The sequence below is a fragment of the Talpa occidentalis genome, unplaced genomic scaffold (genome assembly GCF_014898055.3).
Source record: "Talpa occidentalis isolate TD23 unplaced genomic scaffold, MPIMG_talOcc4v2.1 talOcc4.9, whole genome shotgun sequence".
NCBI lineage: Eukaryota > Metazoa > Chordata > Mammalia > Eulipotyphla > Talpidae > Talpa > Talpa occidentalis.
Genome location: NW_023605305.1, coordinates 24,020,729 through 24,036,811, shown reverse-complemented (window position 1 = coordinate 24,036,811; position 16,083 = coordinate 24,020,729). Strand labels below are relative to the sequence as shown.

The 16,083-nt window shown below is 44.5% G+C and overlaps 1 protein-coding gene across 1 annotated transcript in view; it reads right to left on the bottom strand.

Moving 5' to 3' along the window:
• The window catches only part of MACF1 (microtubule actin crosslinking factor 1), a 210,647-nt gene that overhangs the window by 7,209 nt on the left and 187,355 nt on the right, over positions 1–16,083 (bottom strand). Inside the window, exons 88-96 of the mRNA XM_054691644.1 lie at positions 15,848–15,991; positions 15,189–15,377; positions 13,071–13,191; positions 12,328–12,491; positions 10,942–11,104; positions 9,249–9,403; positions 8,294–8,368; positions 7,302–7,319; positions 4,401–4,518 (exon numbers count right to left, since the gene is read on the bottom strand). Coding sequence (XP_054547619.1) covers positions 4,401–4,518; positions 7,302–7,319; positions 8,294–8,368; positions 9,249–9,403; positions 10,942–11,104; positions 12,328–12,491; positions 13,071–13,191; positions 15,189–15,377; positions 15,848–15,991 — 1,147 coding nt within the window. The remainder of the gene's footprint in view (positions 1–4,400; positions 4,519–7,301; positions 7,320–8,293; positions 8,369–9,248; positions 9,404–10,941; positions 11,105–12,327; positions 12,492–13,070; positions 13,192–15,188; positions 15,378–15,847; positions 15,992–16,083) is intronic.

Sequence of the window (16,083 nt, the reverse complement as noted above, 5' to 3'; positions counted from 1 at the left end):
TTACAAGTGTGGGACATTTCGGGTAATTATGTCTACTCTGTTCTACCCAGCCTAACGTGTGTTCAAGGAATTTGAGGAACTGTGACAGAATCAAATTTTAAATCAGGTAGCATGGGGCTTCGAGCAGAGTGGCTCTAATTTCTTTCTTTCCTTTTTTTTTTTTTTAAAGATTTATTTGTTTGTTTGTTTATACATGCACTGGGTACAGTCAGAAGCGCGGGAGGGTGAGAGAATTCACCAGAGCCAGAGCGGGGAGCAGAGCAGGCAGAAGGACCGAAGTACACTGCTGAGGGGAGCAGCGGGCGGCAGGAGAGGTCTGCGCGCCATGCGGGACCCTCCTCCGGTGGCTGGGGAGCAGCCGGGGATAGAACCAGCACCGCAGAGGCTGCGGGCAGCTTCACAACCCAGCGCTCAACCACTGCGCCAGCACGGAGGCCCAGAGTGGCTCTAATTTCTAAAGCAAATCCAAATTACCAATATATTATGTTGGCAAATGCATCCAAGTGTCAGGTTAAATGGACTGACGTGGACATCAACACTGCAGAATCACAGCTGGGGCTCTGCTGCCAACTGGGATCAGTCCTGCTCTTGGCCTCCTCAGGCTCACCACAGGTGACTGCTGGTCTCGACGAGCTGTTTTTATCTTAATGGTTTGACTTACTGGGCCCTCGAACACTAACTAGGCTATCTCCTTCCTCTCATGGGGGCTACAACAGAACATGGCCCTCAAGTTTATCCCTTGGACCTCAGTTTCCTACTCATCCATTTTCTGGGCTTCAGTGCTTTCCTCTGTGTCTATGTAATACATACTCATATATGCTTTACATATATATGCACATTAAATAAAAAAATATCATGAACATTCCTCCATGATCTATGTGTCTCACATGATTTTTAACAAGCTGCAAAGTATTATTTTATCATGTGGACATCCATTTAGTCAACCAACTCATGCTGTATTTTACTTTGCTTACATTTTTTTAAACACTGATGACAACACTGTGATGAACTGCTTGTAAGAAGTTTTTGTGTATATCTGTGATGGTTTCCTAAGGGCAAACTTTCTATAAGTGGATTTGCTGGGGAGAAAAGGATGTAATTTAAGGTTTTGGATGCATGTCAACTAATCTCCAAAATTTTATACCAATGCAGTCTTCAAAATAATGTATAAGTATATTCAATTTACTTCACTCTGGCTAATGCTCACTGTATTGAAAGACTGTGTGTGTGTGTGTGCATGCATATGTATATTTGTGTGCAGGTAAAATCTGCTAATTTGATTTGTGCAAACCTCTCTCTGCTGGTGTCAAGCACGGAGTGGGACTACTAACTGCTCTTCCTGAAACACTCTCCTCCGTGGTTTCCACGCAGGGCCACCCCTCCCCGCTTCTCCTCCTTCCTCCCAACTTCTCCTTCCTGTCCCTTCCTCAACACCGACGTTCCCAGGGGATCTGCCTGCAGCCCTGTCCCTCTTGGACTCCGAGCCCGCATGAGCTAGTCCTGCGAGACTTCAGTGCATCAAGGGCCAAGCCTGATTCTTCTGCCCCCAGTGCGGCCCCTCCTGGAGGTCAGAAACTCACCTCCCATGGCCCCTGAGACATCACCTGTTGGTTCTACCTTCCACCACTTCTAGAATCCCTTGAGCCTTCCCATGCCCTCACACTCAGGGAGTGTGGTGGTCCATGCAGCACCCCCTCTGCCCTGCATGCACGACGGTCATAGGCTTCCAACAGGTCTCCTTGTCTCACATATCATTTTCTAGAACTGGGTTTCTAAGTAAAAACCTTATCTCTCTAATGGTTCAAAATCCTTTCATGGTCTTTCACTGCATATAGCAAAATTTCCCAAACTGAGATTTTGAGGAATTTCCTATTAGGAGTGTAGCTCACACTGCAGCTACATTTTGCTGTTTGGGACAGTCCTAGGCAACCAGGATTTTGTAAGCACTAAGAAATCCTGCAGTAAAGTCACATCTTTCACTCCTCAACCTGTGCATATCAGTATTAAACTATGTACTATCGTCAGTATAACGTTCCCTGTGGTCCAGACAGCCAAGGAAATGCAACACAAATGGGTACAAGAACCTACCCTTAATGGTATTTTAGAAGTCACAGTAATCCCCTCAGAGACCTGATGGCTTCAAAGAACTTTTGTCTTTGTGATGTTCATGACCTTCCAAATCACTTATTACAATCATGCCAGCCCTTAAGTGTTCACCTCCTAGCACAATCTTCTGTTTCACTGAAAGTAGCTCTTCCTGCTCATCACTATTTTGATCTCTCGGACAGTGGAGGAGTTCCTGACTCTGTAGTCAGTGGAACTGAGTGATCACTAAACTGGGAGGCCCTTCTGGACAGGTGGAGAGGAAAGCCATGCCTTGTCTTGTTTGCTCCTAGGGATGCTGAAAAAATCTTCTATGTTCCATAGAAAACAGCTACTAGACGGTGCCCCCAGGCTTCCCTGGGGTTCCAATTTTATGTTTGAAGACACACGCAGAGCAAGCAGTGTTGTCCATGGCCAGCAGCATATTACCGTAAACAGAGCAAGTAGAGCAGGCAGCAAACAGGCAACCAAAGATCCCCAAATGTCACATGCACCTTCTCTTCTCTTTGTTTAGACCAATCATACGTGACAAGAAAAATAAAGACTTATTAAAATCAACTTGGAAAGGAAACATATTTTACTGAGTGACAGTTAAAATTATGTATATTGCTTCTCATTTAAAACAATGAAAATAGGACTTTAATTTTAAAACTGACCACATCCTTTCAAGCTTCTCAGAACTGTTTATAAAATTATTATTTTTTAAAGGGATGCCTAACAAAAACTATCACTGTGGTTCACTGCAATGAATGCAGAGTGAGTTAAAATCAACAGAACAATTTATGGACAGATCTTAATTCAAGTGAGAAGTGCACTCTCTAAAAGCTTCAGAATGTAACTAGAAATCACTGCCAAAGAAATTAGGGAGCTGTACTATAAATATTTCTGCTAGGTTTGTGAATGAGCCTTAATAATTATGCATGCTGAAATAGTAACATGCACATCAAAAGGGTGGGTATGTTGGGGGAGGTGGCACATAGCCTCCCAGAGACACAGGAGCATATATTCTAAAGCAGGCTGCTTTGGGCTTGAATCCTGCCTCTGCCTGTTCCTATAGCCTGTCCTTTATAGCTACCTATCCTTGGGCAAGCTATTGAATTTTGTTATGCTTCAAGTTCCTAATCTGTAAAATGGAGCTAATGATAGTATGTGTACACCTTGTTGAGGTGGAAACTGTTATTTATATAGTACTTATAACAGTGTGTGGCACAGAAAAAGCTAATTTCTTAAATAGAAGCAACAAATACTAATCGATACTGTTTCAACAAGGGTATTTTATGCTCTGTCAACTTATAATAGTTAGAAAAATCAAGATTTGGTTGTGACAATGCATTCATAAAGGCAGCAGATACCACAGAGCCAAGAGATGCTATTGTTTAAGAAGCAAAGCCATTCTCAACAGGCTGGGCACGGAAACAGGGACAAAGCTTAAAAGCCAACCTATGGGAGACTGACTGGAAATTGAAGAGCTGGAATCAGAGCGCTTTATTTTATTCCCAGGATGGTGAACTAGGAAAAAAAATAAACATATACACACAAAAAACAGAGACAGTGGGAAACACAGAAACTGGTCAAGAAAGAAACTGGTAGACGCTAGGGGAACCTCCTGGTTCACATGCAGCTCTGCCAACAGGAAAAAGGAAGGAGCATAGCTGAGGAGATGGAGTGACTCAGACCGGTCATTTGCCCCTGGCTGCAGCCCTCACGCGCCTCTAGCTGCAGGTGCCACGTCACACGGCATCTACTGTTCTCTCCTGCTCTGGGCTGGCATGCCAGCCTTTCCATGTTTAGCATGGACACTACATGGCCCTGCTTAGGTGATCACCTATCTTAGAAGCGTGTGGGCTCGCTGCGAGGTGTTCCTTATTTCCCTTGTGGTCAAGGGAGCTCCTCAGACTTCTCTCCATGGAGGAGCTCAACACCTGAGTTTCACTCACAGAAATTATAGACCAAGGGTTGGGGAGCCCTACCAGGACCCTAGAGGCCTCATCAGGCTCCTGTCTAAGCTGGTGTTAACTCTGCAAACTGGAACACTCGATGACACCAATACCTTTCCTATTTCCGTTACTGTGTTCCTCTAAATCTGTCTCCTCTGACAGCATCAACCCCTCCTGCCTTCTCTCCCTGATCTCAGCTGGCACCTTGAGTTTGAATCTGTGCTAGTGGGACAACATCTGGGAAGCAAGCTTAACGACAAAATACCAAGCAGACCCCACTACCAGCATTTCCTGTAAATAGTGAAGTGCAGCGGTGAGGGCGTACCTAAAACGTGGTTCATGCTCAGGTCGGTCCCTTACCTCGGCAGGGGTCATTTTTCACTAAGAATTCATCCAGGGCCATCCATCCTCCACCGACGCGGACCATCACTGTGCTGCGCAGGATGCGGACCAGCCGCAGCTGCTGGGAGTCCCCAAACTGCAGGACCAAGGGGAGACTGGTAAGCATGCCTGAGTTAGCCTGGGCTTTCTTTCCAGAGCAGACTGTATTCAGAGGGAATGACAATTTGATAGTTTTGGGTGGGCATTTTTAACTCTTGCAATTTTCAGAAAGAATTTAAATTACGATAAAGTTAACGTTCCAGTCACCCTTGACCCCTGCACCAAAAGGGAGGAGAGGGCACAGGACAGGTAAAATACTAGCTCACTTTCTTTTAAAGATTCTCCCCAAATTAAAACCCACTTCTGTTAGGCCAGTTTGTTTTCATGGTGAGATTGATGTCAACTTCTGAATACAGTGTGCTTAAAAAACTACAGGAAGTAATTTTAAGCTGAAGGAAAACCTTGCAAAGCATCATTATTATCACAAGCTTAGAAGGAAATTTGATTTTCTACATTGTATTTTCAGAAGTAAACCCAAAGCATTCTCTAATTGTGATGTCACCAGCAGAAGTTTCTTCAGCTGGACAAATGATTATAATACTTATACTAAACTTTAGTTAAAAATTTAAGAAATCAAAATTTTAATCTACCATATTGATTATAAATAGTATTTAATAATCATTTTGGGATGTTAAGTATGATTTCTGTTTATTTTTTGCTTGCCTTAACATTCCCACTTCTCATCCATTAACACTTCGTTTCCCACTGTATGAATTACCTTCTTCCCAAACTAAAGAGGTAGAAAGTCATACTAAGATCCCAAAGCCAAAACTGAACATCTGGAGAAACAAAATTTCTAAAATTATTTAATTCAAAGAGACTGTTTGGGGAGGGAGGGGAGAAGAGAAAAGAACTCATCACTTAACTAGGATTTTCAAAGTTATAAAGGAGGACCATAACTTTGAAAAACAAGGCACAAAAATGCCAGAAAAGCCCCCCTCAAAATTAACATATTTGTAGTAGTAATTCCCTGTGTTACTGTGCATGGACTCAAGTACACTGTTTACAGATAAGGGGGATGAAAAAATATCACACATACCCACCCCCCTCCGCCAGTCCTTTACTTTGAAAATAAAGTTCCACACCTTTCATCTCTTACAGTTTTAAAGTTTTTATACAGAGTGATTACAGCAACAGCCAAGTGTGGTATGAAGTGCACTGAGGTGGGGGAACCCAGAGGTGTGAGGAGAAAATGTCCTGTCCTGGGAAGGAAGCTGCCCCTTGGTCTCTGTGGGAGCCTCCTGCAGACGCTGTGCCCAATGAGTGAAACTGGGGGCGGACTGAGATCTAGCCATATCTAAGAGCAGTGATGGCCCAAGCCACTATTTGGTTTTTCTCTGGAGAGGTAAGGGGAGGAAAGAAATAAGGTTCATTCATCTTCCAGAGTGAATCAGGAAGGAACTCCCAGACATGCTTTATTCTTTCATTGCTGTGCCCAGTTATTTACTTGTTGGCATTTATTTCATTATTTTTTCCTCTTTAAGTTCTTACTATGAGGCTTTCCCTGAAAGATTCGCACTTGCTTCTGTGCAGCTGTGGGGGAAAGGAGTTTTGACCCAAGTCAGCAGCCAAAGTGGCTGGGGAAGCTGAGTCCAGCGTGAAGCATGGTGCAAGGGGTTACAGCAGCTCTGAAAATGTGGACCTACACAGACCAGGCAGAGCCGGGCAAAGTGGGACAAAAACCTCAGAACAGAATCAGAGGAGGTGACAGTAACTTTGTTTCCTTCTCTTAAAGGGAAAATCTCTGACAGCAACATTGGCTCTTGCAATGGCTCTGACGTGAGCAGTGTGGCCACAGGCATGTGGGACTTCAGGCCTCAGAGCCTTGTATATAAAGTGAACTTCTGTGGTCTACATTGCCATGCTGCTGGTCCAGGATGCAAAAAAGGAGGATGTCAGCACCACTTCAACTTCATGCCATCCTGACCAAAGAGGCATATCCTGCAAGTGCCCTTGGCTTTCTTATGCAATAGTTTATCTACAGCAAATCTCAGTTTTTGTCTTTTGTTTCTTTCTATCCTCTGATCTTCCCATGGCTCAGAGTATGACAGTTGTTAGTGATTACTGCAGTGCCCAGAACTGATTGGGGGCCTCCAAACAACTTGTAGTGTTCTTAATTTCATATAACAAAACAGACTTGACCCATGCAACTTCCTTCCATTTGAAGACACAGGACCCCAGAGCCCTCAAAAAGATCTAAAAGGTTAGAGTTACCAAGTGGAGTCCCAGGCATGCAATCTTTCAGCAAGTCTGACTTGATCCCCTTAGATTTTAGCTGCCTGGCCACAGGGGGGGCAAACCACAGGCCATGGTCATCATGTGGATTCCCACACTACACTTCTCAGGTACCTTCTGGTTATAAAATACAATGCAAGTATAACACAAATATTAATATATTTAAAGACACTGAGTACAAGTACCCCAAGGTTTGTTGCTTTGATGTACAATATAAAATTTTTACTAAAGAGTCTGATAGAAATCAGAACTGTGTTGTCCGGTATCCTGGCTTCCAATGTAGAGGTATGAGATGAGGCATTTTTTAGAACTGGATTGATGCTATAGTTTCAATTTTCTCTAAACAATATTATACATAACTCAGTCAATTTAACTTTCAATGTCAAATTTCATCTTAAAAAAAAAAAAAAAAGACCTGGACTATCAACACTAGTCCAGCCCGCAGGTTTTCTCCACTTGGTAAGACAACCCGATGTGACCCAGGCATGCTTCTGATTATGCCCTCTCCCCACAGCACAGAACAGGCAGCAGTAGTTACACAGCCCATTTCCACTGAGAAGGAGAAAGTTGCAAGGCACACTGTACCTGATTGCCGAGGAAGAACTATGGACAGTAAGAGTAAATGGAAATGGAAGAAAAAAAAAAAAGAAGAACATTTTGTCAAATTAACACTAAGGAATGAAAACCACACATTCACGTTACCAGTCTTTGGCATGGGGACACACTCTGACCATACTGACTGAGCTCCTGCCACAGTCACATGGTTTTATAAATTAAGACCTAACTTATTCCATCTGTTTTGCTCTGATGAATTCAGTTCCCTCATAGGTAATGGAAAAAAAACAAGACAATAAAACTCACAAAACAAGTGTGATTACTTGGGACTTTGTTAACTAGATGCCTTAGGCTGAATCTGTCACTTGACACTTCCACTGCTGTACTTGGAGGGAGTTTTCCATATATAGGGGGACCTGGTTTTCCTGTTTCTAACTTCGTGCATGTAATGGTGTGATCTCATATGGCTGTCTAGATCCTCTCTGTGAATCCATGGTTTTCCTTAGGACTTTAGAGAATCCCAATAAGCTGCTAAATGTATTACAGGAGTCCTATTTCAGACCCCTTCTATGACCCAACTCTGGTCCCAAAAGAAGCTCACACAGCAAAGTTCACTATTAGTGATGGCCACACTCAGCGTGGTTTTCCAGGGAGGACTATGGAGTCTGGCATCACCCCAGTGCATCCAGGCCCTATTTGGAGTCCAGCACAGAGCAGGCAGTGTCCCGTGGGGCCCTGACAGTTTCTCCAGCTTTAATGAGCCACTGAGGCTCATAGTGAACACCTTGACTGGGAAACCAAGCACAAGCAACTACTTGAGTTAGCTAGAATATGGCACTATTTTTCAGATGAAGCTAAGTAGGGTGTTAAACTTAGCCCAACAGGACACCTGGCACTGGCATCCAGAGCGAGGGGGGCCACAGTGGAGTCTGCTGGGTCAGACTGCTTTCACCTGTAAGGGGTGTGTGGGTGGGTGGGGGTGGGGGAGTGACCACCCTAAAGGCTGTTCTTCTTTTTCTTACCCGGTATTTATTCTCTCCAATCTGTTCCACCTGAAACCTTTTTGCACATTTGCACTGAGCCACTTGTCTTGTGACCTATTGGTATTAAAAAAAAAAAAAAAAAAGGTAAGAGGGGCAGAATAAGACCTCTTCAGAGAAACAAAGATTTTTGCATGTAAACAGAGACTCTATTCATTATGTATGTGTTAGGTATTTTAGGCTTTTGACACATCCATTTAACTTCTGTCCTGCATTAAAACGCATTTTTCTAACTAACTGGGATACTCAAGAGAGAGAGGTTATAATAAAAATTCCCAAGTAACTATTAAACACATTCCATCTGCTTCAAAATTCCTTCAGATAAATGTGCTATTATGCATGCATCATAATGAACTAACAAAGCAAATTATGAGCTAATGTGAAGTTCACCTTTGGAGTCCAGATTACTGGAAGTTGTCCTAGGGTGATCCAGGCCACTCCCAAGACCTGCCCCACTGCCTCTCCCTTCCCAGAAGCAACAGATGTGGGGATCTCTACATGCTACCAATAAATTTTCTATTTTCAATGTGACACAGTTTTTAACTAGGCAGAAAATCTGGCAAATACACATCACCTCAGACAGTACTTTTCAGTTCATCCCTTAATTTCTACATTTGAATACTACACCCTTGGATTCTGAGGGAGATCTAAGAGAGGAGTCCATTCTAAGCAACATGCAATCCGTGAACAGGGATGAATTGGTAAGGTAAGGTTCTTTGTAAGCAGCAGATTACTGCACAGATGCAACTCACTTGAGTAAAAGGTCATCAAGACTGAACTCAATAACCAGAAATCCTTTGGGCAATACCCTCAACAGAACTCCAGTCATCTCCCAACAGGTAAATCATAGGGCTGAGGTGGCAACTGCACCCAATCAGGTTCAGGACAGAGAAACTTATGGTCAGAAATGTACTCAAAATTCAACTCTTCTCCATACCTCATCTTCAATTTTATCAGCATCGGTGGTTGGTCGGTAAGCATCCTTGTTGGGATGGAGAGCAGCCACGAATTCATAGTAATCAATGTAGCCATCCCCATCTCGGTCAAAAATGTCAGCAACGGCGGTCATCTCCAGCTTGGTAGTAGGGAACTCTAGAGAAAACAAATCACATTTTGGAACATTAACTGGTTGATTGGAGGATATTTAAATAGTACTTGAAAGAAAAAACATTAATACCTTGATTTTTTTCTGAAAAGCAGTATGCTCACTTTAGAAAACTTAGAAGATATAAAATAGCATAAAGAAATAAAAACCACCCCAAAATACAGTGCCCAGAAACTACTCGCTGCTACGTTTTTGCTTTGCTTACTAACAGGTATACCAAAAAGTGTACACATCACAACTGTTCATGAACCTACCACCTAACTTAAAAATTCATCTATCCTGGGCCTCCCCGGTGGCGCAGCGGGTTGAGCACTGGGTTGCGAAGCTGCCCGCGCCTTTGTGGCGCTGGTTCGATCCCCGGCTGCTCCCCGGCCACCGGAGGAGGGTCCCACATGGTGCGCAGACCTCTCCTGCCGCCCGCTGCTCCCCTCAGCAGTGTACTTCGGTCCTTCTGCCTGCTCTGCTCCCCGCTCTGGCTCTGGTGAATTCTCTCACCCTCCCGCGCTTCTGACTGTACCCAGTGCATGTATAAATAAAAACAAACAAACAAATAAACAAATAAATAAATTTAAAAAAACCCTCTATTAAAAAAAAAATCATCTATCCCCTCCACTAAATATCCAATGATACTCAGATTTCAGGTTAATGATTTCAGACCAATGATACTTTAGAATTAACAGAATGAAGTTTTCATATGTTTAGATTAGGTTCTTGACAAACTGCTTTCTAAAAGGAAGCGTGAGTATTTATGGTAGCCAGAGTAATCTGGTAAAACGTAGAGTATATCGCTTTTCAGCTGAAAACCTCTGGTGGCTGCCTACTGTCTCTGGAATAAAATCTGATCTCTTCTCATGTGTCTGCCTACCTTTCCAACTTCATGTCTTACACTCTCTGAGGTCATGACAATCCAGCCAGTTTAACCTTCCAAGACTAGGAGATGCCAAGTTCATTCCCACCTCAGTGCTTTGCACTTGCAGTTCCCTCTGCTCTGTCTCTTCCCTGAAACCTCAACAGAGCTGGATTCTTCTCATGCTTTAGGTTTTAGTTCAAATATTCCCTCCAGACAGGTTTTCCCAGCACCATGCAGAGTAACACAGCTATGAGATGTGATGTGTGAGCCTGACAAAGCACTTAACTACTTCATGCCTCAATTATTCCTTCTGCTAAAAGTAAATGGGATCACATACTTTGCAAACTATTAGTATAGATGTTGGAAATAGGTACTATGAAAATCTTATTTCCTTAAACATGTCACTTACAACCTCATATTTACAAAAGTTAGTTCTTATGTATACCTCACACATGTTTTGCTTGCCACAATGTGTCAGTTAAGACCAGTTTATTTTATTCCCAGAAATGAAATTCTTCTCTCCATCAAACAATAGACCAATTTTGGAAAGCAGTTGCATTACTTCCCGAGGACTAGTATTTTAACTTCAGAAAGACTGCTTATCAGAATACACTTGCTTCTACAAAACGCAAGGAATTCAGACGTGACCTGTCTTTGGGTCACGACGGGACTCACTAGATGCTAGAATGCCGTCGATGAACTCCTGGCGTGTTATCTTCCCATCCTGGTCCTTGTCAATCCGACGGAAGAAATCCATCACCCGAGACTTTTTGTGATTCATCCAACGCATGTACTTTTTCCTCCAGACATCAAAGTCAAAGTTGGCAAATTCCTTCAACTAGGCAGAAATCAGAGGAGTCAATAAGACATCGTTTTGGCCCTTAACTGCCCGGAGCTTACCAGAACTTTCAAACACTCAATAAAGCCATGCAGGCCTTCTAGAGGGGCACCAACAATGATATCTGCATTGGCACCTTCCCTTAAAGCCATGATTACACAAGCTGCGGTATGACGGAGCAGCAGGAGAAACAGCAGCTGGACACCCACCGACGGAAACAGGGAGTACGTGGAACATGAACCACGTGGGTGGAGCCCGCCTTGTTTTCGCTGGTTTTTCAAAGGCTTACCCTTTGAGATATAAGGGGATGGATTCTATCACTGAATAGAAGTCCTCAGCATGCCTCACTCCCGACACGGGCCTAATGTCGGAAGGCTCATATTTCCTGAGATGAGCTCATTTGCATTCTGGCTGGAAGCATTAGGAATCTAACCCTGCATGCAAGCTTATTTGTCTAAAGTGGCTCCGTCTGATTTCCATGTTCAATGTCTGGCCTTGACAGATGACAGCAGCTGTGCAGTGGGCAAGGCCATATTTAGCCACTTCGACTATGTTCGTGCTTTAGACTCAGGATGACTTCAACAGAGCAGCAGTTTTCCCCTGGTCTTTCAAACTCCAAAGTTGGAAGGAATGGGGGAAAAAAAGCCAAACCCAAATATACTTAAAACTCAACTGAACCTACAGAAATAACAAAAAACACAGAACACTCACTTCCGGGTATAGCTGCTTTGATGTGCACAAATAAAAAAAAATATAAAAGGTATTAGAAACTAGGAAGTGTATTGCTAATTTTTACACAGTGGTAAATAAAACTTCAAGATTTGCTCTTTGTAATCTAGTGAAGACTAACAGATTAAATAAGATTTTAAAAAAGCTACTCTTATTGCAAAATTGTGTAGCATTTATCTTTATATACAAGGCTCAGGAATGGTCATTTCCTATAAGGTGGACACCTGGAGGTGATTGGCAAGGTTAGGCTGGCGATTCTTGGCACAGCCAAGCTCAGGTCTCAGGTTGGACCCTTGGAACACAACCAGTGCTGTGTCTACTCCATGGTGAGTGGGTTTTTTTCACACGTGTCTTTCCTCCTGGCCGGGGGGGGGGGGGGGGGTTCCTGAAGGACAAAGTTCTGGTCCACACCAGTGTGTTTCTACTACTGAAGAAGCAGGTCCCAGCACACACAGGTCACAGGAGGGGTGTGTTTGGAATAAGAAGTCCCTTACCTCCTCCAGCCTGTCCAGGGCATCATTCAGCTTCCGCTGCCGCTCCAATGCCAGCAGCCACACCTGCTGCCAGCGACCAGAGAGCTGGTTGATGCGTGGGTTTTTTGCTTCAGACTGTGACAGGATTGGCATGGGAGGTGGCGTGGGCTGATTCAAGGACTTCCCTAAGAGGAAAAATAATCATGAGATCAGAAAAGCTGTTTTTGTTAGTTCACAAAGAGAAACGGCCATATGTATATGACCTGAGTGGAGCTTTGTAATGGGGTGCAAGTCAGGCACTGAGAAAGAAACATGGGTCTTGGGAGTATTTAGATATTCATTTCAAAGTGACTGGCCCTCTTCCTCAGCGAAGAGACATCTGTCTCATATGCTTAATCAATCTGTCCTACCTTAGTGAAGTGAGGAAATGTCAACTCTTGTGAAAAAGCAAAGATTCCATGAGAGCAGATTTACTTTATGATTAGATTAGTACTAACCAAATGTTAGCAGCCAGCCCCAAAAGAATGGAATGGCTACTGCAAAAGAATCTGTATAGCCGCCTTAAAATCTCACTCTATTTGAAGGAAATAAGTGCAGTTAATTATTTGTCAGTGTAAGAAAAGCAAGTTTTAAAGAAAGATTTTAGTTCAAATCCAATTTGGTTTTCAAGAATGGATGAGAAGTGCTGTGATGGGCACTGGGTGGGGGGGGGCACGTCTCAGTTAGTGGGGTAACACATCCTGCCCGAGCGGGTGGGCACATACTGCTGCTGCTGCGGGACTTGTCGATGAAAGGCGTGTGGGCGGGCTCTATGTTTTTCCTTTTGTATGTCTTGGTGACCCGGTCCACGTCAGGCTGTTTTCGAGTCATCTCTTCCATAAACGCCTGTTAAGCACAAACAAGAGGAAGAAAGGTTGAGGGTTTTCTTGGAGTAAGATGGAATGAGGCAACTTATTAACAAAAGTCAAGCCCATGGCCATTGGAAGGACAAAAGCCTTTGTACATGGTCTCACTCCTTCGGAGAAACACAGCTGAGCAAGGCACTTTATCAGGTGGTTATCAGGTTTGAGGAGAAGGTCAGGGATGGAAGCTCAGGGAATAACACCACTACCAAGTGGACAGAGCATGAAGAACCAGCGGAGATGGTTAAGGAACGGACAGAGATGGGAGGAAAATTCGATGGAAGGACATACGTCAAAAGAAGAGAGTTTTGGGCCTCCCCGGTGGCGCAGCGGTTGAGCACTGGGTTGCGAAGCTGCCTGCGGCCTCTACAGCGCCGGTTCAATCCCCGGCTGCTCCCCGGCCACCAGAGAAGGGTCCCACATGGCGCGCAGACCTCTCCTGCCGCCTGCTGCTCCCCTCAGCAGTGTGCTTCGTCACTCTGCCTCTTCTGCTCTCCCTTCTAGCTCTGGTAAATTCTCTCACCCTCCCATCCCAGTGCTTGTATAAATAAATAAGTAAATAAACAAATCTTTAAAAAAAAAAAGAGAGTTTTGAGACGCGGGGAAGAGGCAACTGTCACAGGCCAAATAAGACAAAGGCTAGAATTCAGCCAGCGTGATGGACTGGGACGGTGTCAGACGTCTGATGGGGAGAGGAGTCAAACCACAGGGACCTGGGGAGTGAGTAGGAAGCGAGAGAAGCCAGGGAACAAGATGTCTGGCTGAGAAAGGAGGGGGGAAAAGGGGGAGCAACTCAGGAAACAGGGTGGGAAGGACAAAAGCAAACAGAACGGGGGACTTGAAGACACCAGAAGAATGGGGATACAGAAGGGAAAGGACTGGCATTGGGTGGGAAGAGCATCATCTCACGCAGGAGGGAAGGTGTCCCTGTAGGTAAGCTTGAGACAACGCATCGGGAGTTCTCAGTGGCTAGGTTAGTTAGCTATCGTGTACACTAAGGACACCACGTTTCCACAACATAACAGCAAGATCCAGGTTTGCATTCAGTGTAAATTATTCTGATTAAAAACCCTATTTCCAGGCATCCCTGGTGGCACAGGGGTTTGGGACTCAACCTATGAGGCTGTCCACAGCCACTGCAGGACAAGTTCATTCCCCCACCAGGGAGCTACCCACATGGCATGGCAGACCTCTCCTGACTCGCCCGCTGTTCCCCTCAACAGTGTACTTCAGTCAATCTGCCTTTTCTGTTCCCCACTTTGTCTCTGGTGAATCCTCTCACCCCCCGCACCTCTGGCCTGTACCCCAGTTCTTGTATGCATAAATAAATAGATCTTTAAACAAAATAAAAAAAAAAATAAAACAAAAAAACCCTATTTCCTCCTAAGGCTGAAACTATGAAAGTCAGTTTGGTGTTGCCTGAGCCCATCTTTGGGTTCCCCTAAAAGATCTTCCCCAACCTAAGTGAAACTGGGATAGGCCAATGGGAACTTGGCTCGGAGGCCAGTGGGTAAACCAGGATGGGGCAGGCATATTTCTTAGAAGGTACCCAGATTCCCACCAGTGGTGTTCATGCCCTGTGTAACTCCCTCCCTTCAAATAGGGGCAACACTGGAGCAAAGGATAGAACAGTTTAAGACCTACGAGAGCCAACAGGAGTTTGTCCTGCTGGTTTGAAGATCTAAGCTGCCAAGTGGTGGGACTGTGTTTAGGACCTGAGGGTGGCCTCCAGTAGCTGAGATGCAAGGATAATGGAGACCAGGCCCTGCTTGTGCAAGGAAATGATGAGTTTGGACGAGAGTAAGGCCCCAAGAGGAGGACCTGGCAAACTTCTACCCAGACTCTTGCCCACTGAAACTGACAGATACGTGTGTTTTAAGTTCTGTCAGAACATCTTAAGCAGCAAGTAAGAAAATGAATACATAGGACAAAGGGAGCAGGCGCCCATGACCAACACAAGGAACACAGCGGTGAAGATACCTGGTGCTCAGCAATAAGGGCTTTAACTCGGTCAATGTTCTGAGGGATTGGCTCCTGATCCCGCTGAATGAGGGTGGTCTCAGCCCACTGGATCCACGCCAGAAGTTCTTCCAAGAGCTCAGCATTAGCCACCAGTTCCGACAGGGCTGTTTCAAGACGCTGCTGGTGCTGCTTAGCCCAGGTCAGGACCTGGGGCGACAGGGAAACCGTGTTGTCTTCAGTCAAGCACACAGCTATTTGCAAAGCCCTTTTTTTATTAACCCCAGCGATGACTTTTTAGGGAAAAGACCATCCAAGGGTCAGAAGACTTCAACTCTTATTCCAGGGACAGCTGAAATAAGAAAGCAGCATTCCTGGAAGCAAATCTACAGCATATCCTATTCAAAATGGACTTCTCAGAAAGGTGGAAATAACACCCAGGGTGTCCAATGGAAGTCATCAGCTAACACATCACCACCCCAGCACCATGCATCCCGATTTCTACACATTACCAAGCAGGCAGTCTTACTAAAGTGCTGACTCAATTCTTGTTGACATAGTTGCAGTTAAAGATTCCTTATTTGGAGAAGGGCAGGGGCGATGCACTCTCTGTAGTGTTTTATTGCTATATACCCCTTTCCCTGTGTTTGCGCTGTCTTCCTTGGAAGCTGGGGACTCACCTCCTCAAAGCGAGCCCGGATGATGGTGATCCAGTGTTTGATGGTGGTGATGCAGTCGGGATGGCAGACAGCCAAGATGGCTTCTCCCATCGCTGCTGCTGTGCTCACATCCACTCGCTTTTCTTCTACTTTCTGCATGAATTCCTAAACAAAAAGATTTGAAAACCAAAACTGACAAAATCTACTTTAGCAGCACTGTTAGTTTACCCTGAGACAGGGAAAAAACTTCAGATTTT